This window comes from Aspergillus oryzae, chromosome 3 (genome assembly GCF_000184455.2).
Source record: "Aspergillus oryzae RIB40 DNA, chromosome 3".
Taxonomy (NCBI): Eukaryota; Fungi; Ascomycota; class Eurotiomycetes; order Eurotiales; family Aspergillaceae; genus Aspergillus; species Aspergillus oryzae.
Window position 1 is genome coordinate 1,763,809 of NC_036437.1, and position 20,988 is coordinate 1,784,796.

General features: G+C 48.7%; 8 protein-coding genes and 1 non-coding gene across 9 annotated transcripts; 4 read left to right on the plus strand and 5 right to left on the minus strand.

Annotated features, from left to right (window-relative positions):
• Positions 1-248: 248 nt before the first annotated feature.
• AO090023000671 (D-hexose-6-phosphate mutarotase) lies at positions 249-1,331 on the plus strand (the record flags this gene model as incomplete). The annotated part of the gene is made up of 3 exons (XM_001821139.3): positions 249-494; positions 563-889; positions 945-1,331. The coding sequence occupies 3 exons, from the start codon at positions 249-251 to the stop codon at positions 1,329-1,331; spliced, it is 960 nt and encodes a 319-aa protein (XP_001821191.1).
• A 257-nt stretch (positions 1,332-1,588) lies between these two features.
• Positions 1,589-4,492, minus strand: AO090023000672 (putative choline transport protein; the record flags this gene model as incomplete). Its single annotated transcript, XM_023235707.1, has 4 exons — positions 1,589-2,379; positions 2,429-3,054; positions 3,107-3,197; positions 4,390-4,492. 4 exons carry the CDS (start codon positions 4,490-4,492, stop codon positions 1,589-1,591), a joined length of 1,611 nt encoding a protein of 536 aa, XP_023090705.1.
• Positions 4,493-6,121: 1,629 nt separating this feature from the next.
• On the plus strand, positions 6,122-7,709 carry AO090023000673 (uncharacterized protein; the record flags this gene model as incomplete). Its single annotated transcript, XM_023235708.1, has 4 exons — positions 6,122-6,367; positions 6,437-6,515; positions 6,570-6,598; positions 6,654-7,709. The coding sequence occupies 4 exons, from the start codon at positions 6,122-6,124 to the stop codon at positions 7,707-7,709; spliced, it is 1,410 nt and encodes a 469-aa protein (XP_023090706.1).
• Positions 7,710-7,886: 177 nt separating this feature from the next.
• AO090023000674 (putative RING finger protein) lies at positions 7,887-8,692 on the minus strand (the record flags this gene model as incomplete). The annotated part of the gene is made up of 2 exons (XM_001821142.3): positions 7,887-8,526; positions 8,604-8,692. The coding sequence occupies 2 exons, from the start codon at positions 8,690-8,692 to the stop codon at positions 7,887-7,889; spliced, it is 729 nt and encodes a 242-aa protein (XP_001821194.1).
• Positions 8,693-12,057: 3,365 nt separating this feature from the next.
• Positions 12,058-12,238, minus strand: AO090023t00021. The gene has a single exon. It is a non-coding gene; the product is annotated as a tRNA-Glu (tRNA).
• Positions 12,239-13,419: 1,181 nt separating this feature from the next.
• On the plus strand, positions 13,420-14,790 carry AO090023000677 (uncharacterized protein; the record flags this gene model as incomplete). The annotated part of the gene is made up of 2 exons (XM_001821143.3): positions 13,420-13,536; positions 13,594-14,790. The coding sequence occupies 2 exons, from the start codon at positions 13,420-13,422 to the stop codon at positions 14,788-14,790; spliced, it is 1,314 nt and encodes a 437-aa protein (XP_001821195.1).
• A 758-nt stretch (positions 14,791-15,548) lies between these two features.
• Positions 15,549-15,931, minus strand: AO090023000678 (uncharacterized protein; the record flags this gene model as incomplete). The annotated part of the gene is made up of 2 exons (XM_023235709.1): positions 15,549-15,583; positions 15,613-15,931. The coding sequence occupies 2 exons, from the start codon at positions 15,929-15,931 to the stop codon at positions 15,549-15,551; spliced, it is 354 nt and encodes a 117-aa protein (XP_023090707.1).
• A 102-nt stretch (positions 15,932-16,033) lies between these two features.
• On the minus strand, positions 16,034-17,003 carry AO090023000679 (uncharacterized protein; the record flags this gene model as incomplete). Its single annotated transcript, XM_023235711.1, has 4 exons — positions 16,034-16,269; positions 16,328-16,438; positions 16,524-16,623; positions 16,863-17,003. The coding sequence occupies 4 exons, from the start codon at positions 17,001-17,003 to the stop codon at positions 16,034-16,036; spliced, it is 588 nt and encodes a 195-aa protein (XP_023090708.1).
• Positions 17,004-17,840: 837 nt separating this feature from the next.
• On the plus strand, positions 17,841-19,521 carry AO090023000680 (FAD-binding oxidoreductase; the record flags this gene model as incomplete). Its single annotated transcript, XM_023235712.1, has 4 exons — positions 17,841-18,098; positions 18,160-18,393; positions 18,453-18,830; positions 18,886-19,521. The coding sequence occupies 4 exons, from the start codon at positions 17,841-17,843 to the stop codon at positions 19,519-19,521; spliced, it is 1,506 nt and encodes a 501-aa protein (XP_023090709.1).
• Between the last annotated feature and the right edge of the window lie 1,467 nt (positions 19,522-20,988).

Here is a 20,988-nt window from a genome sequence, read left to right on the forward strand (position 1 = left end):
GGACGGGACATAAGTGTTGGTATCTGGTATCCATGCATGAATATATTCATTTATAGAGAGCCACTGTTATTTGTTCCTTCGGTGTAATGCGGTTACTGGGTATTCTCCTATCGAAGATGATATAAGGCAGCCCCACGTGCCCCACCGTTGTTGTTCTGCTACTTTTCGGTGGTCCCCCGCATTGCATCAATCGTCCCGTCACCTCTTCAAGTTCTCATATTATTGCTTGGTTATAGTATCCATCTACAATGGACCGTTCTAACAAGCCTTCGGCCATCGGCGTGGGTGCATCTGTGCCTCAGCCCACTATCTCCCTCCGCGATAATACTGTCGAAGCCACGCTGCCCTCCGGCGAATCTGTTACGATCCACCTGTACGGAGCTACTGTCACTTCCTGGAAATTAGCAAATGGCAAAGAGCAATTATTTGTGAGCGAGAAGGCTCATCTTGACGGTTCAAAGCCAATCCGCGGCGGTATCCCCGTTGTGTTCCCTGTACGTCCACTCAGGCTCGAATTCAGACCGCACTCTATAACTAACCAGATCTGTTGGTGAATGTGTAGGTCTTCGGTCCTCCTCCTCAGAACCATGCCACCTCCTCCCTTCCACAACACGGCTTTGCGCGTAACAGTACTTGGGAATTCTTGGGCAAGTCATCATCGGAATCCCTAGGCAAGGATCGCAGCGGAGATGGCTCTGTCAAGCTGGACTTCGGTCTCTCCCGCCCCATGCTCACAGAATATTTCCAGAAGGCATGGCCGTACGACTTCGGGCTGGTATATAGCGTTACTTTGACCAAGGAGAGTCTGGAGACGTCTCTCCAGGTGCAGAACAAGGGTAGTCAGAATTTTGACTTCCAGGTATTGATGCATACGTATCTCAAGATCGACGTAAGTCCCCATGCATTACGGATCTCATCTTCAAGCTCTAACATCTCGGTACCAGGACATCTCCGATATCCGCGTCAAGAACCTCGAATCTAAGACCTACGCCGATAAAACACAGAATGCTGCCGTCATCACCGAAACCTCCCCTGCCGTTGAGATCAACAAGGAAACCGACCGCGTGTACCAATCATTGGACCCCAAGGTGCCTATTATTGTTTCGTCCGCTAGTGATGATAAGCCCATTTTCTCCATTACCAGGGAGGGACTGAATGACGTCGTTGTGTGGAACCCGTGGATTGAAAAGGCCAAGGGCATGGCTGACTTTGGTCCGGATGAGGCATACAAGAACATGATCTGTGTTGAAGCAGGCTCCGTGGCTGGATGGCAGACTTTGGAGGCCGGTGACTTCTGGGAAGGCGGACAGTCCATCCGGCCGAGACTGTGAAGGGTTTCGATCTAGTCTGACTTTCTACGATAGATGGCTAGATAGCTGGCAGCATCGTCTCTCTTCAAGCTTGCAGGTAAGAAATATGCGCCAGGCGCGACAGAGTACCTTATCAATTTTAATGGCGTTGTAAATAGATCGCCCAGGACGAACTCTGAACTTGAAAATACATTGACGATTTCGGTATTGTGTTCTATGACTATATGTGCAGTCTGATATATACAAGCTGCTTCCCCCAGGTTCTAGAGACCAGTAATCTAAGTCTTTCCCTCCACAGGGCGATCCGATTCGCTCAAAAGCCGTAGAGCAGCATCCTTGCTATATTGAGGTCCCCTGTAGTCACGCCTACCGCGAAAGAACCACCAGACCGCGGTCATAGCCATCAACCCTACAACAATGACACTAGTATAGTTCATATCACGCGCTGTCGCTGGAAGAACGAGCGGAAAACAGAAGAAAACCACAGTCACGATAATATACACAACAGCAACAGCATTAATAACAAGCCCGAATTGCCCCAAATAAAAAGGACCAGGAACGATATTCTTCCTGCCCGTCAATACATGCGGAAGAATAGCCCCAAGGTAAGACAACGTGCTCAGCACGATATACGAGGAAATCAAAGCCTGGAACGCAGTTGTGCTGCCAACATATATACACCCGAGACACGTCACCATGGTACTCACAGCCACAGTTGCACGAACAGGGGCATTGAGTTTCGGATGTACTTCGCAGAAATAAGAGGCGAATGGAGTTGCATTGTCCCTGGCCAGGCTCCACCACATACGCCCACCTGTGACCAAGGTTCCGATTAGAGTTGGGAAAGTGGCGAGGAAGAGGACGGCGATTAGTCCGATTGCGCCTGCGCGGGATCCGGTGGCTTGTTTGTAGATTTCGGCTGTTGGGAAGACTGCTATTTCGCTGTTGAAGACGGCGTCTAGGTCTTGGATGGAGTAGAATAGGGCGATTAGGTATATGAATGCTGTGGTGAAGGCTGTGAGCATCTGGAGCATGATGCCCTGGGGGACCTTGATTTCGGGGTTTGGGACTGTGGATGGAATCAATAGAATGCTTTTGAGGTGGACGGGAAAATGTACCTTCTTCGGATAAATGCGAGATACAATCGGGCACTCCGACTGCGAAGGCTGCATTTAGTAGTCCGGTCATGAAGCTGATGCCATCTGGCCATCGGCCGGTGTTGTGGAAGTTTGTCCACACTTCGGGACTACTTGCATGTTTCGTCGGCATCACTGCCAGGATGATGACTGTCACGATTAACCCACACATTGAAAGTAGCAGGGCAATTCGGTTTATCAGAGGGATGAACCGATTCCCTAAGCATACTATGCCGCAACAGATCCAATTGACTAGCTGGAAGACGATAAAAACCTGCCATGGTTGCCATTTCATGCCAGGACTCCGGAGCAGATGCATAGCCACGATCTCATTCCCCATCATTGAGCTGATAGACGAAGCGGAAAGAAGCCAGGCACAGGCATTGAGATAGCCGGTGAAGAACCCGACAATTCGTCCATGCTTTTGACTTAATACCGATGACCAGTAGTAGACTCCTCCAGCGGCTGGCATCGAGGAGGCGAGCTCGGATAGAGAAGCAGAGATCAGTGTGTAGAAGACGCTGACGAGAATAAGTCCATAGAGAACGGCCATTGGCCCTCCATTTTGCAGAGCTGCAACGATTGTACCACCTGTTGTGGCCCAAGAACTACGGTCGTCAGCTACTAGTATCTCTTCATGTGCTATTCATCATCACTTACTTGGCAATGATGATCCCTAAGCTAGTTAAACTGACGAGATCGAAGTTGCGGACTAGCTCCTGCTTGTGTCCCAGTGCTGACTCTAGTCGAGCTGTGTCCATTATGGGTTATAGCCAGAGAAATTGGAATTGGCGGAGTTCGTGACCGTCGAGATAACCACACTGCAGTGTATGACAAGAGATAAAAGGAAAGCTAGAGTAACAGTATCTTATTCTCCATAGCCATGCAAGGGTGCCATATGGTTACCACGTGAATAAGCGTGTCATATAGTTTCCGAGGCAGATTGGTCCAGAATAGGCAGTTTTGAAGAGAAAGGGATGTCCAATACGATGTGTAGACCCCAAGCTGATGCAAGGGACTCGAAGATTATAAATCGAGAAAAACCTTGACGTTTCGCCACAGAAATCTAGACATATATGCTTTAGGAATAATATAGGAGCTTCATCATGCACAAGGTAACTGCCTGGAAATATGTGCTATGGCACTACCACGGAGTATGTTCTATGTGCCGACCAACGCGCATATCTGACTCCCGGCTAATCGCTGTCTAATAAAGACCTAATGTTAAAGGTATATACAAAGTTGAAAATAGAGCTTTTAATAAGCCTTCCACAAGACATAGTAGGATTAAGGGGTCCCATCAGGCAGCACTTCCGTATACTGTCTTTCAATTTGGGCATCATGGACTGTGAAAGAAACTCCGTTTTCAAAACAAATTGTACTCAGTTCCTTTGTGATTTCGTATATCCAAGATACCAGCAGTGATGAAGGCTCTGGATATATCTTCAAGCATTCACTTCTTTCTTGAGATGATAAATTGGGGTTCTGAAAAGTCCCTTCAATACCCAGTTGTTTGAGCAGAGGGAATATGACATACGATGCCTGGACATGCGATGCCTTAACCAAACTGCACAACCCTGCCACTAATACCTCATGTTTACCCTCATCCCTACCCATATCAGCTATATAGAGAGATTCAAGGCACGGAGGTAAAATATCCACCAAAGGAGTGCGCAGCCTATCACCAACAAGGATATCCATACTTAGTCGAAGACGTTTCAACGCGGCATAGTCGCTCAACGACCCAAAGCTCTTGCTATCAATCGTACCAGAAGAGACTCCCCAAAAACGATCCACCGAGAGCTCTTCCAATGTGTCTTTCCTTGCACCGAGGGACTGGCTGAAAGCTTCAACGTCTAGCCTAGAACTGTCGTGGTGTGAATATTTGAATGATTTGAGGTTTTTGCACGGCGCAATGAGATCATGACAACCATTGGGCATACAGCTCTGTACTATCTCAAGGTGTTCGATCGGGGAGCTCTTCTCTGGTAGCTGGTCGGCCGGCACGAAGCCACCGATGACCATCTGCGCCTTTAAGACTTTCATTGATGGGAGTTGATAGAACGGCCTCAGTTTCCGTGAAGTGTTGCCCCTTCCACCCGACTGAATCAGTTTGATATGGACCTGGCGAAGACCTGTAAAGCCCGGTCTCCCATCAACAAAGGGCATTTTCCCAGCAACAATCGCCTTTAGCATTAGATCGACGCAATGCATCTTGTTTCCTACCCAGAAACATTCTAGTTCTTCGAGATTTGGAAGAAGGTGAAGAAGCAACGCCATCCAATACTCCCCATTCTGATTCCCTTCTAATTGGGAGATCCAATGAGCTCTTTCGCTTTCAGAGTGACTGATTTCTCCTATCATGTCCTCCAAGGTCTTTCTTACGAGGCACCCTACCCAGCGCGTTGGCTCGGGCTTTCCGACTGTGAAGCAGCGCACATTCTTGGCCAGATAGCGGTACTTATTGAATGTCAAGGTCAATGGGATCAGATACTCTGGACTGCATCGAGGTAGTTCTATCGATGAGAGTAAGCGCGGGGACAACAGTTTGTAGAACCGTCGACATAATCTAGCTAGGTTCAATCGCTGTTGATAAGTTTCAAGATGATCAAAAATGACAAAAATAAGCTCAAGCGGCAAGGACAGTAACATATTGCAGTATAGAGCGAGTGCTGGATAGTGAGAAATTTGCGCATCATTCTGTGTGTTATAAAATGATATCCAAATTTCCACTCCACTTGTGAGTAATTAAACTAAATCGTGCAGATCGCTGATTGCAAGTCCCCACCTGCCTGTATTTAGATAAATCCACTCATTAGCCGACAGGAAAATGCTACCGACGAAATTGATTCATGTTCACAGTGTCGAGCATACAGAAGAATTTATCCTGTAACCTGGTCATCTCACGGCTGTGATCTCAGGACTCCACCGGGACAGCAACGTGTCAATTTGCAACAGAGGGAAACTTGTCAGAGCCCCTCCATCCTTAACGCGAATATTGGCACCTATCAGAATACCGCAACGTGCCTCACCGCTATTTGTTATCGTTGACAGGTAGAATCCGCGTGCCGGCTTGAAATATGCAAAGTCATCAATCCTCGGTCTTCGCGACGGTCCTGGGTTATGTTTCGTGATGAATTCATATCACCACCGTGTAGAGACTTCATGCAAGGCGACGCATTGTGACCAACGGCTGGCACTGTCCAGCCTGTCAATGTCTAGAACATCCTGAACTTACTGAAGGTCAGGAAATTGGACACTTCTCCGTGAAAGTCAGCCCATGCTTCGCTTAGGCAAACCTAACGGGTCGAGCAATGCAGATATAGTTCGCATGCAAGCCCTCGCTGCCTTCAGCATTCCAAGGAGCATAAGAATTACCCACGAATAATTTAACACCCCTTGTTTTAGAGACATTGGAGGGTACGTGGCAGATACATGCTGAGGCTGGACCTGTGGTCTATCTCAATCTCGGCACAAAATCTTATGGTAAATTTACGCAGGCCTGTTTCACTCCCAGGGTAAATACCGTTGCGCGGCACCTGTCAATTAATATGGACGACGTTCACTCGTGCCACTGTTGTGATATCCCTTGCATATCTCTCCATTCCCTTACTTCCACCACTTGGCACGATCAAGACACCCATGTGCCGGGGATCGCAAATGACTCCAGTAAAAATGCTCATAAGCGAGAAACATACTGCACTGTATCCAGGAAACAAGGAGATTTTGGTCCCTTTTGAACCTGCTAGTGTTGACATCTTTAAGTCCAATGAAGTCCATTGTATGTCCATGTATGCCAACCCGAATATGTCCTATCTCTTCATAGACAATACACACCTTAGTCCTACCTTAGAGAGGCGTTATAGGCTGTCAACAAGATGGGGAACGTGTCGCCCACTCCCCGTCAGCTTCTCACCGAGGGTTTGATTTTATGGAGTATTGGCGTTGTGCTGTTCATTGGTAGAATGTACGTACTACCAGTGCTATCAGCACGGAAATCAGCACATCTTACGCCGGTCATCTAGGATTTCTCGTTCCATTGCCGCTGGTTCGGTTAAGAGGTTGTCTTGTATGCTTTCGTTCTTTTTATATGCTATAAACTACGCTGACTGTGTGTGGATAGTTGACGACTATGTCATGACGGCAACTTTTGTGAGCTTCACTTGCATACTCTTGATAATGAGAATCTAATACTTCCGCATTCTAGATGATCTATACTAGCTTATTGATTCTAATCCAAGTGTCCTCGAGACATGGAACGAATCTCTTTCCCACGGAAGAGACGCAGCAAATCCTCTCAGATCCCCAGCAAGTCAGAGACCGAATATACGGAAGCAAGATTGTCATCGGCCTGGAACAATGTATGCTGTTCTCGACGTGGGGCGTTAAGATATGCATGTTGAGCTTGTTCTGGCGGTTGACTGCGAATATCCGCTTCCTACATCTCTACGTCAAGGCTATCGCCGTCTATGTCGCCGTTGGCTTCGTTGTGATCATGGTCACCTACTTCGGAGTGTACTGCAGGCCTTTCGAGCAGTACTGGCAACTTCCAGTGGAGAATATACAGTGTGCAACCTATCAACACTATTCCATTACTCAAGCTGTCTTTAATATCTCCTCCGACGCTGCCATGCTAGTTGTCCCCGTCCCACTACTCATGAAGACTCAGCTAAAAGCTAGGAGAAAGTTCATTCTGGTCTGTATCATGAGCCTGGGGGTATTCACCATCTTCGCTGCGATACTCAACAAGGTATATAACTTTTTAAGTCCTCTTACGACGATGTACCAGATATGGTACATCCGAGAAGCAAGCACGGCGATATATGTGGCAAACTTGATCTGCCTCTGGCCGCTCCTGCGCAAATTATTTGGCCTGAAGGCGTTCCAGTCCAATAGCAAGCATTACCGACATCATGGTGCTCATCTGATCAAGGAATCACCCGGCGCCTCGCAGTCTCCAGGGACTACAGTCAGCTCACAATCACGACCATCCTTCTCAATCCCACGTCTTCATTTGAGCAGGCTTGGAAGCGGGAGGACCGTCCAAAACGTTGTGCACAAAGGGTCTGACGAAATGCATCCGAGCCCGGAAGCAACGAACAAAATGTCGCTCACTCGCCTGGATACAAAGGAGGCCACTCATCAAGAGAAAAAAGGCCTTGGAGAGCCGGGCCCCACCACTCTGGAGACGCATGCCTCGTATGACCTTGAGGCCGGAGATATTGGGCATATCGATTACCACTCCAGCTTGAAGTTTGGGTAATGGCGCAGCTGACAAGGCCCCATACTCCTCAGTCCCACCAACAGGAATAAACGGCCAATATCTGACGCAACAACGGATCTCGTGCAATGCTTAGCAAAACCTGCATTGCCAGCTTTGACCTTATACCGAGCGGAAGACTCAAGACGTTGCGCATATTGACAATGCATCGATATCGTCTCAGATTGTCCTGGGAAAAACGTCACTTCTAAGCATTGCTGCCCTTGGCACGGCAAGAACGGGGAATATATGTGCAACCGTTTCCTCCCTATTACTTGCTTCATGATCACCGAAGCTCTTATTGCACAAAGGACAGCTTGCACGTCGCTTTGTGAGCCAGGGATCCACGCAAGAAGAGTGGAAAATGTGGCCGCATGTCAGAGGCCGAATATATGTTTCACCTTCAAAAGAATCCATGCAAATCGCACATAGGCATCCCGTCTCGCTGGCTGCATCATCAGTGTCGTGCTCACAAGCATTCCCTGAGCCGCGAACACGTTCCTGTGCCTTGTCTATTTGAGTGTCTGGAGCATTCTCAGCAGAGTTTGTCTTTTGGACATGGCCTTCAGGGACGGTAATTGCTATCTCCTTGTCTTCCAGACCATTTTTGGGGTCTTCTGACGCCGAACTAAGCGATCCAATAGTCTCTTTCGCTATACTCTCCTTTCTACTTCGACCTGCCCACCAGTCGCTGTACTTCATCAACGGGAATTGCTTGTCGACCTCGCCGCTTGAGATAACCGTAGATCCGCGTCGAAAGGGAACACTTTCAAGATCCAAGAAACCAGCATTCCGTCGGTCACGACGAAAATGGCGATACCTGAGAGCAATAACTAGCCTATTGAGCGGACGCCAAATCAACACAGGGATCTCGCGATCTACGATGAAGCAACATACCAAACACTGATCACGAGAAGACCGGCGCAGACAGGTGCGAGGTAACCGAGGGGAGCTGCGGGAGAGTGCTTGTCAGAATGATCTCCCATGGTAAATATGACGCGATCGTCATCAGTTGGACCACCAGAGCTACATCAATGAAATGGCTTAATACGCATGGGAATTTATTGTATCACCTGAAGGATAGACCTGTTTTCCTTATGGTCTTATAAGGTCTGGCAACTGTGGAGAAAAAGCAAAATCAGACTTTTGAACGCTCTGCCGCATGAGGTAATGACATATGTATAATGGACAAAAGATACGAGCTGGTGGTGTGTCAATGGGCCAAGAACCAACCCCGCAGACTACCAGATCATGACTCGTGGTTCCGTGCCCTTTTAAGCTGCACAGCCATAAAGGACTGGGATGATCATTGGATTACGAGCTCCCTCCGGCTCCGGGTCCTTGGTCCGTCGGGCTGTCATGTGCCAGCTAGTTGTCCACATCCAGACTAGTCCTCGATGTAGCTTTCTTCATCTATCAACTTAGTCATGATCAATACTGGCTGGCTCGTCTTTTTACTTCATATGCTTAGAATGAAAGCAACCTTGTCGGTCATAAAGACTGAAAGATTATACGTAATGTTACATAGCCGCTACAGTCCTTAAAGATACACTTCAAATCTGATGGTTTTAATCTTTAGAATAGACAGCCCTAAAAAGTGTAGTGCAGTGATAACCACGCGTGCTTTCATGACGATCAAAAGTACAGAGTTTGTGTCTGGCCTTATACATAGATATTCTTTAGAGTACTCCCAAGGTCAGCACCGCCATCCCCTCCTCCACACCCTGCTGCTGGGGCTCAGTACTAGCAGCAGAGGTATCACGAGACCAACGCGAGCGCCGACGCGGAGCAGGGGGTGTGGGCAGCGCGGCAGTCTATACAATTAGTCTTTATTTTCAAACTGGTTGGGTGGGGGCTTACCAGATCACCGATAGCACACAGGCCTCTATTAAAGCTTCGCATTCTGGTGCGGCACTCGCAAACGGCGAGAGGCACCTGGGGCGGCGGCCTAGATAGTCAGTATCCATATCAAATATAACCCTGGTTGAATGACTAACCACGTGGCCCTAGAGAAATGTTAGTATTATATATAGTATTAAGCTCAACAAGCGGATCCCCATCACGGCCAGCAATTAGCGTTCTGACATCCAGCAAAGCCATCCATGAAACTACCAAGGCCACTCACCATTCCGCCTAAACCACGATGCCAGTCCGTCCGCCATTCGGCGGCGACATTCACTTTGACGATGCCCTTACTTATGGCGATAATAACACTATATATTTTAAGTATCAGTATTTGTCTGATATAGAACCCTAAAGTAGCAAAACACTTTGAGGAAGATGGGAGGATCTTCAAGGCACAACTGCTATTTTGTTAAGAGAGCTTGGAAGAAACCACAGGAGAGGGGCCAACAACTCAAAGTCTAGCCCATCCAGCCAAGTGCTTCCAAATCAACGCAAGGCAAGAGGAGCTGTTACTTACCTTGACCATGGTGGCTACTGCCGGCTGGCAAGACGGACACTAAAACGCCATATGCTCATATGATATTGACATATCATAAATATCTCAAAGTCTACCGAAAGTGTCAGACAGGCCCGTAGGCCGCCCGACTGCCATGGGCGTTATCTACCCTAGATTCTGGCAGAGGTGGGACTGTAATCTGTATTACCATTGAGATTTAGACATCTTTGTCCAGATCTTCAAATATGTATACGTAAAGAGCAAGAATATGTTAGCCGGCCAGTCTATCGTTTACAGTAGAGATGAAGAAGAGGTAGTAAGGTATTATAGAGCTAGTAGGAAGAGATAAACCAAAGACGAGGAGGTGAATGGATATCTACATCTGTACTGGCTTGTTAAGTCACTTCTTCAGTCCCTGGTTAATCTACGGCATTGAACTATTCCCTAGATTCAGTGACTGCTCCAGTTCAATCTGAAATACTAGTCTTGTATTCTCCATGGCCAGTGAATCGGTGGATGTATATGCAGCCGGAGTGTGAGCGTATGATGTAGCGTGAGGAGCTTTGAACTGGCTCTTCTGGATCAAGGAATTGCACAAAAGCTCAAAATTGACATCAGACATATTTGCTGGGTGTCAAAATAAAAGAAACAGACGGAAAGGGCTATTCCGAATAGATATCTTCTATTGACTATGTACATGACTTCAAAGCTGGACGTCTTCAATGCCATACACTATGTACAACCCCCACCACCTCCCCATACAACCAACTTCCCGTTTGCTACACTAAACTTGCACGCTCTCATTGTTGATAGGATTCGACCGGGGCTCACCTCTCCAAGTACCTGGTAATACCAGATTGCTTGATGAGAGGGCCTCGCTTCCCTCCTACGAGTTTAAACATGTAGTTGTGCGAGGAGCTATCTAAACTATGTACAGTTAAACGCAGCAGTAGACAAAAATTACAGAAGATTGGTAGACAGGGAGGTCAAAAGGAAACAAGGGACAAAGAAAGAGAGGTACAAAAAAGGTAGATGTGGATAAGAATAGCAGAAGGATAAAAATAGGAAGGCGAACAAGGGTAAGAATAGAATGATAAGCATGGAACGGGGCTGCTTAGTGTTGGTGTGGTCGAGAAGGAGGATGAGGACGACGAAAGAAGGCTGTTCAAGTAGGGCAGTGTGAGTTCTGTTGTCGGGGAGAAAGAGGAAGAAGGCAGAGCAAAGTATTTATACCTGAGCCATAGGCCAAAAGAGGAAGGTGGTGAGGTCATCCGCACCTGCTCCAACTGGAAGCTGAAGCTAAACGGAGAAGCTTGGTACCATGACTATGAGCCCAGCAATGGTTTAAATCACATGTGCTGTTGCAGAGGTATCCAAGTCTGTAGGAAACGGTGGATATCAACGGCCGCGAAATCAGAAATGTTCTAACTGAGTCAAAGATTGTCTATGGCACTGGGTGTAATATACGGTATCTCGTTCTGAGGTATCGTAGAAAGCCATGGCATGCTTACAGTATAAGAGAACGGGTGCAGGAAGACCTGTATACTACAGGAAATCAGCATACGATTAGTGGGACCGCCTAAAAGGCTCAAGTTCTATATTTCGTATACAAGTACCATGGAGCTGTCACACTTCTGGGGTTGATCGATGTGACGTATAGTGATAATGCAAGAACAGTTTCAAAGCTAAGCATCTGTCTGTTGGGGTTACATTTACAAACTATAATTGATGATCTAACAGGTCCACCGAGCCATATTCCATAAACTCTCAAGCAGCTGAGCGGCTGAATCCGAATGATTATTCGAGTTATATAAAGGCTACATGACAAGTACCACGAGGAATGATTATGCTCTCTGGTAAAAGAGATGAAGTAAAGATATAGAGGGCGCAAAAAAAGAAACAAAGAAAGGTGAGAAATGGGAAAAAAAAAAAAAAAAAAAAAAGATAGGATAGCATGTCCTGGTTTCGATCCAGGGACCTATTGTTCGTTAGGAATCGGATTGTGATTGGTTGTGATGAAGGATAATCGTACCTCCGGGTTATGAGCCCGGCTGTGATTATGTTAGTTTATAACTCGAATTGATTGGAGGTCACGTGAAAAATTACCGCTCTTCCCCTGAGCTAACATGCTGCAGTTTTCTAGATATTTCCTGTACTTAAAATAAGTTCTACCATATTTACTTTAAAAAGGGCATCAACATCTAGTAGTACTCCGTAGTGTACCTCTTTTTCGTGAGTCTTAATCCTCTTGTACTCATATCGTTATTCTTTCGACTAACATCTACAATACCTGGACCTGTATGCAGTGACTGACCACTACTTAACCCGTAAGGAAGACGCTTAATACAAACTTCTAACAAGGGAAGCCGATCTTGTAGTTTCTATCTTCTGCAGGTAAATTACCTATCGAGGTGAGCAGAGAAAGGGCTAGCTGTCCGTATCTCTTCCGACTCCCAGATAAAGGAGCCAGGTCCTGCCTTTCAAACTATAGCGATTGGATTATATGTGTTCCTGTAGCATATGAGTGGGTCGCAAGGAATTAAGGGGCTCAATGGCTTCACGTACGCGAGATGGATGTGACTATGTATATATCTTGTAGCGGATATAGTAGCCGGTAAGCCGCGCACGGGCCGTTTGACGAAGTTGTTGAGAAGTCCAGGATACCGATGAACCATTTAATACGCCTTTGAACCTTCAAGTTTACATAATTCCTTGGATTCCATACTAGTTAAGCAGGATGAGGCTATGCTATACAACGGGTGATGGATCAGATCTTGATCTGAATGCTGCGACAGTGCCCCAAAAGTATTAGATAAGCTTTCCGTAAATTAAAATCTAAAAATATTGTTACAGGAGAAAACCGAGTCCGTACCAGCCACTCCAGCCTTCAAATTAGAAAGCCAGTAAGTACGGAGTAGCTCCGTAATGATAACAAAAGACTGGAAGACTCCACCCTTACTTCCCCGTCTTCATCTTTTTGCCATAGATTTCTGCTGAACTACTCTCTCCATGATGAAGGATCTGATCGGTTTTCTTCCTCCTATATAAACCAACACAGGTCTGGTGTAACGAATGGTGATTGCACGCTAGCGTTACTTTGGCGCCTGTCATCTCTCATCATCGCCGAGACTGGCTCAGCCCTGCCCAGCCATCCGCCCATTCCGCTGGTTTGCCTAACCCACGCAGAACATTCTTTTCATCTGACCTTTCCAGACCCCTGACCATGAACCGTCCTTGTCACCACATTCCGCATGTCGAATAGCTGAGAATTCACTGGATCCTTTGTTTAGCTCCCTCGTGGGATTGCGGAGAATGTATATCCCATCTCAATATGGACGGCTTGTCGCCCGTCAGAGTGGACCGCCGGGCGCGGACAACAACCATGACTCTCGATCCGAGACTTCTCGCAGGAATAATATCTTTATCATAGTAAGTAGATCCTCAGATGATCCAGTCGCAGACCTAGCTGACAACTCATCTTGACAGGTCGCTGCGTCCATCGTCTTCACCATAGCCGTCATTCTTATGACGTATTTCACCCTGCGCACGCTCCGTCGCATGAACTGTCGTCCAAAATACATTCCTGGGAAGTCCTTGAAGGATCGATGGAATCGCTGGCAAGCTGGAGCGTCATACGGTCAAGTTCCGAATGATGGAGCGTCATCAAATCGAGCGGAAGCCGGCGCAAACACCGGGTCTGCAGAACGAGGATCAGAAATGAACACCAACAGCGCAGTTCGCCGTGAAACGTCAGTCCGTTCCGTCATGACACTTCCCGCCTATTCGTCGAGTCCGAAACCCTCAGAGCAGGTCATTGCCCGAGAAGGAGAGCGGGGCGGCATGGATGTCGTCGTTGAATTTCCCGAGACTGCCGAGGAAGAGGAGTCCCGTAGGGAGGAGCTGATGGAATCTTTATACCAAATCCGCCAGCAACGGAGACAGGAGATAGCAGAGCGCGAAGCCAGGCGAGAGGAGCGTCGTGAGGCGCGTGCTCGTGGGGATTATATCCGTCTCGAGCAGCTTCGCCAAGAGAGTCGTGCTCGAGCCCAGGGTCGTCCTTCTGCCAACGGGAGCAACTCCAACTTTTCGTCTGCAGTGGCTCTGGCCGAAGCTCGGAGTCGCGGTCGGGAGAGGCGTATTTCCAGTGTCAGCTACGCAGCATTGGGCTACGTGCGACATGATGGAACGCGTATGCGCAATGCCTCGCCTGATGAACCGGATACGGATTCTCGCCCACTCCTGTCGAATGTCGATACGATGAGCACGGAAACGGCCAATCGTTCATCCACGTCGAGTCTGACGAATGTTCATTCACGAGGCGAATCGTACTCGTCTGCTCATACCGCAGACACTGGGGTATCGGAACAAGATAGCTTGACCCCGGTCCAATCACACGCTGCTTCCACCCACTCCATGATTCCGAGTTCTGGGGAAGGTGATCTGGGGGCTCTTCATATCCCCCCTCCGGACTATGAACAGTTGGACTGGGGAGAGGCGCCTCCGTACGAAAGTCCGACCGCAGAGCGAGGTAGCCATCCGCCACAGTTGCGAGAGCTCACTCCTCTGCCTACAATTCAAATCGAGCTCGCCAGCCCTGTGAATAACACACCTACAACACCTACGAACCCCCACCGCGAAGAGCATAGCTCAACAGAAAACCAAAGCACTCATCGCGACTCTTAGCCCTTAATTCTCCTGTCTGCATCCCTGCTCCGTTGATGTCGTATGCCTATTGTTCTTTGGCATCTTCTCCACCGTCTCTGGCGTGCTTAGACCGTTACGAGCTTACGACGTTTAGATTCCCCACTGTGTGGCCACTTGATTGTTATTAATAGCGCGTTCTCTGTTCATTTTCTTCCTTATTGAAGCTTGGTTTCATTCCGCTAGCATGGCGTTCGGGTGGCATGTATATGGCTTATGCAAACCTCTGTATGTATATAAAGAGTGATTTGTATGGATTTTTTTGAACATATGACTCCAACGCTAGTCAACGGTAAATGGACGTGTAGCTTACGGAATACAATCCGACCCATTGGATTGATTCGCTTTCCCGGCCAATGCGGCGAGCCCAAGCAATAGAATCGTGTCTATTCTTAAACGTGTTGTATCCATAGTTGGAAGTCGTGATCAATCGATGTCCACACATCCGCACTCATCGGAAGTCGGTAAGACAGCAGTGGTAGAACAATATTTGTTACCTTCCTAATACAGTGGCACAATGTCTGCTCGCATCTGTCCACGTGAAGGCCAGGTTTGGTTCGATTATGCATGATGACCAAAAGGCTGGCGCGAAATGCATTGTACGGGTCTCGGAGTGCAACCCTCATACCATTTGGGGTATACCTTATATTTCGCACGAATGTTCATGATACATACTGAAGCTCCATAGATAATGACATACTGACAATCTGAGTCTACGATGAGAGTCGTGATGTCTATTATTACCAAGATTGGTGGGTGGTGACCGAAGTGAGATCTATTTCAATTAACACTTTGGATACCGACTGTGACTACTTCTAGTCTCATGAGTGACTTCAATCTGGTTTGAAACCATTATGCCTTTGAAAATTGCGCCGTCGGCCACAGGCTCCGAGTATATGTTCATGTTCTGCATCTTAACATCCTCGACTATCCGTTCCTTGCTCTCGCTGAATGTCATATTGGTGATGGGATTCACGCTAGGGGGTCCGCGCCGACTCCGATAATCCCGGCTGGTGAAGTCGCTGCCGCCGATATAGGGTGACTTGTATGAGGTCTTCTCGGTCGATTGGAAGGCACTTCCGAAGAGTACGGTGAGCCAGGATCTGAAGAGGTGGAAGATCATCGGGAGGTTGGTTGTGACGACTGCGACAAAGGTCTCGCGCGTGCCCCAGGAGTTGGCAATCTCGGCGCCGTTCAACGGCTCCTGGTGTGCGTTAGAGATGATCTACTTGGAGAGATATCTTGGACGTACCGTGATGAGAAAGACGCTCTTGAGAGTGGCGCAGACGAGAACAAACACACCGGCGCCCAGCACGATGGTCGTTGCGATCTTCTTGATGAGCTTCAGGCTAGATTTCCACAACATGGGAATTGGGATGAAGATGAGGTACGGATCGGTGATGATGTTGGCGATGAACGTCACCCAGACGATGGCCTCGGAAATAGCGGGCTGACAGATGTCTACATGTGACAGACTTCATGTTAGCAGCGGCAGATATTACAAGAGAGAGATACTTACTTCCAGGGTCTGGGTAGATCTGCCAGTACTTGTGGAATGGCCGACACGCTGCAAGAATGACGATGAAGCTTGCCAGGAAAGAGCCAATGACAAGCGCGAACCCGATCCAAACTGGAACGCGATAGCGGTGACCAAGGCCATTCTGAGGATGTCAGTGACTAGTCGAAAGATACAGTGGTCATATTGGAGTTCATACAGTGAGTCGGACGTAGAATGCCATCATGGACAGTTTCAAGGACCCGATCAAAGCCATATAAGTCGCCCAGCCCGCAACCTGGATTTTCGAGCCAACCACTCTATCGCGTTGGTATTAGCTTCCACGACGCTTTATTGGTCAACTGAGGTGTGACGCACCTTTGATAGTATTCCGGGCTCTCAGTCGAAAGTGTGGCCCTCTGGGCATCTGTCATTCCACTGTTCGCCAGGCCATGGGCCACACTGCTCACACTATATGCAAGAGCTGTCTGCGCCGTGTAGAATAACTTCCAGCAAATTAGCATTGGTCGAAGGTACGATGCAGTGGGAGGGCACGCACAATTCCGACCCATACCAAGTAGTCGTCGGCCGCGAATCGCTTCCATCCCACGGCTCTGTATCGTGCGTATGTTCTAAGCAGCGTTATAGCCACTCCAAAAGAATATAGCGTCCATAACTCCACCACAGCAGGACTGAGCATCTTGCGCAGCAAGCGTCGTCTCGTATCCCAAGGTGGTCCTTGTCGACATTTGTCAACAGCAGGTTTGGTAAAGAATAATGCCTGCTAGCGTGCCTGACGCCAGCGACAAAGTTCTCACTCCTGTTTCCATTCTTCACCCTCCATAACGCCATTAATCTATTGTAGCCGAGGAGAAATTGCAAACGAACCAACGGTTTCTATACTAAAAGAACGCTAGGGTCAGTTGGGGGCGCATAAGCCAATCGCCCGATCCCACTATAGTGTGTCCACCTAGACGAAGCTCCATATTAATCAATTACCGTTGCATCGTTCCGGCCGAAGGATGGATTACGTCCAACATGGGTTGACTGAAGAAATCGGGCAGAGTAAATTTGCGCAGACCGTTCCTCGCTTCCTCATTTTTATTCTCTCATTGAAAGGCAATTCCTGCCCAGCAGACATAAAGCGACCGAAAACAACGCAGCTGGCTATATGTGAACGGTGGGACATGACGGGATCGCATTGACAGATCCGACCGATGGCCCCGAGGCTTCCGGCAGGTTGAGCCCACAATGGGGCGATGGCTCTGGGTCTACAAACAAGACCCACTTTTATAGAGTAAAACATGCGCCAACGCACGATACAATTGCTTGGTCAAAAAGAAATAGCAGCGCAAACTAGGCTACTCCAGGCTCGAATTCCGAGACCCATTATTCCATACCCCCTGAGCTAATCGCCAATGGTTCCTGCGGCTTCTACATAAGCGCTGCAGCCCGCTTGCAGGGTTGCTCGGCTGTGAGGCAGTAGAGTTTCTTGACTGGCATTCCAGAGCCCCTCGTCACCATGTACTTACTCAAGATGGAGGCCTTCACGGCCGTCGCCGTGTGGGCAATGACATCGGCCTGCCGCAGTGTTGCCCGCGATTGGGCAAATGGCCTGTGCCCGCGGGACGACGCCGATCTTCAGGAACTAGGAGCCAAGCTTTCCAGCACGGCTAAGGTGTACTTCCCTGGCTCATCTGAGTTTGAGGATGCATCTGCACGGTGGTCTACACTGGCCGAACCCAATGTAACCGTCGTGGTGGTTCCCGGCACCGAGAGCGATGTCGTGGAGACGGTAATCCTTCCTTAATGGCTGAAAGTAACAATAGCTGGTTGCTAACTATGTCATTGCTCAGGTGAAATTCGCCAACAAGAAAGACCTACCCTTCCTCGCATACAATGGCGCCCATGGAGCCCTTACCACCCTGGGCCAAATGACTCACGGCATTGAGATCTCCCTGAGTCAACTGAGTAGCGTGGAAGTCGCCGATGATGGCAAGACGGCTAAATTCGGTGGCGGAACCATCTCCAAGACTGTTACCGATGAGCTGTGGAAAGTTGACAAGCAGGCAGGCAAGTTTATAGGCTCTGTCATATTTCGGCCTGTCCAGAATGCTGACTTTCCGAAACAGTGACTGGAACCTGTGAGTGCGTCAGTCTTCTCGGACCGGCGCTCGGCGGCGGACACGGCTGGCTTCAAGGACACCACGGCCTTGCTTCAGACCAGTTCATCTCCATGAATGTTGTTCTTGCCAACGGAACCTTGATAACCGTTGACGAGAAGTCAGATCTCTGGTGGGCGATGAAGGGAGCAGGTCATAACTTTGGCATTGTCACCTCTCTTACTACTAAGATCTTTGACATTGAGCATCGCGATTGGGCTATCGAGACAATTACCTTCAGCGGTGATAAAGTCGAGGCTGTTTACCAGGCCGCCAATGACTATCTCTTGAAGAACGGCACACAGCCCGAGGGTGTCATCAACTGGTCCTACTGGATGAACGACGCGACTGCAGACCCTAACAACGTGAGTACATCAACGTATTAATGCGCCGAGCCATCCTCTGACCTCACCCTCTTAGCCTGTCATCGTCTTCTACATTATCCAGGAAGGAGTAACGACCGTGGACTCCAAGTACACCAAGCCCTTCCATGACATTGGCCCGCTATCCGTGGTGCCCGACAGCGGTACCTACAAGGACCTCGCTACCTGGACTGGCATTGCCAACTCCTCCATCCCATGCCAGAAAGCCGGCTACTCCAACCCCCGTTTCCCCATCTATCTCGAATCGTATAACCCCCAGGCTCAAAAGAAGATCTGGGATATCTTCGCCCCGGCCATCCGCGGCAACTCGGTCTTCAACAATTCAATGTTCCAGTTCGAGGGCTACTCTACCCAGGGCGTTTACAACACTGACAGCCGCTCGAGTGCATTTGCCTTCCGCGGCGAGCACCTCCTTGTCGCCCCGCTCATCAACTACCTGCCCGGCGGCGCAGACCGTGACAGTCAGGCGCGTGCCTTGGGCACCCAACTTCGCGACATTCTCCACGAAGCGAGTGGTCGCAAGGACATGCGGGCGTACGTCAACTACGCCTACGGAGACGAGACACCAGAGCAGTTGTACGGCAGCGAGCAGTGGCGTCAGAACCGCTTGCGATCGTTGAAGCAGAAGTATGACCCGGAAGGCAAATTCAGCTTCTACGCTCCCATTCCTTGATCTAGGCGCAAGGGTGTGAAACTTGTATATATTATTTGAACTTCTCCTAGACCAATGTACATTAGTGTACCGCTATTGTAGACGAAGAAATGGCATTAAAATTTTTATTCAGATTATGACATACTCTCCAATTACCAAATATGACCATGCAAATTACGGGGTGCATGCTATGCTACACCATTAATACACCATTTTGATGAGCGAACAGGCTGAGTAGAGACCAGCCATGTATTTAGAATATGGTAGGTCCTTACATACAGCAACAGTTAGTCATCCGAACCAAATGCCTCATGTTAGAGCAGATCTCGTTTGTCAACTGGCGATACCACCTTCCGCAATGCTGGTGTAGTTGTGTGATGAGAACCTGAACATTGCGGCATCAGTTGAACCGCAGATAACGCATGAGAGAATGACCCATCCTGCGCATATAGGCAGTATGATATTGCTGGTAGCGATGCACAGGGGGTACGCCATTGGCGTGGGCCTCAGCATGTACCTTGCCTCAAGAGTACTACCGCGATAAATCGACTACCCGAAAATTGCTTTGAAGTATGCGGTATGTCAATGACGTGGAATATGATTTATGCGGCACGAAAGGCGGTCGCTACGTCGCACGGCGGCAGGACAAGGACTCCACCACGGTAAACAAACCACTAACAACTCATCCCAACCTCCTCAATTTCGACCCGCTAGACCCGTCAATGCAATTTACTCGTGCACTGCATTCAGCAATGCCATTGAGTTGACTGCGGAAAGACTTGATTTTGCCATCGCATGCAACGCGCCTCGAATATCAATTTTCTCTTGTGTTGATTACTGCTCGTCGTTGAAGCTCGGAAGTCGCGGTGGCCGACGCGCCATCCAAGCTTTCCCTTTCGTACGCTTTGATCTTAACGACCTTTAGAGCGTCATTTTGATGTTTCGCTCAGTATTATAATTATTGAGTCTATTTCTGCCTTGATACTGCATCTAGTTACTTCAAGCCACGCTTGCAGCCAACATGTCGCGCGAGCATACCGCTAACAGCTTCGCGTCATTCGGCTCGGACTTCGATCTAGAGCACGAAGCTTTCGCGTCCACCAAAGAAGTCGGCCACAGTCCAAAGCTTCCTGATATGAAGGATAGCTTTGGAAAGTCGCGACACGAATCTGATCACGAAGAAGAACCCGACTACGCCATTAACTCCTCCATGTTAGAACGCTACTTCCCCGAGTTCTCGCAGGCGGGTTCATCGGAGGAAGACGATCTCCCTGAGGACGATGAGTTCTCTGTAGAAGTCGGACGGGGCCCCGCAAAACCCGCGCGTCGTCTGGATGATTCGCGGAATTCGTATATGAGCATCGAGAACAGTGTCCGATCTTCGTCGCCCGCCGTGAGACTCGATTACCCTACCTTTACTCCCCAGAAGCCAGCCACGCGCAACACGTCACGCAGGGTGGCTAGCGAGAATCTCCGCAAAGATGCTCA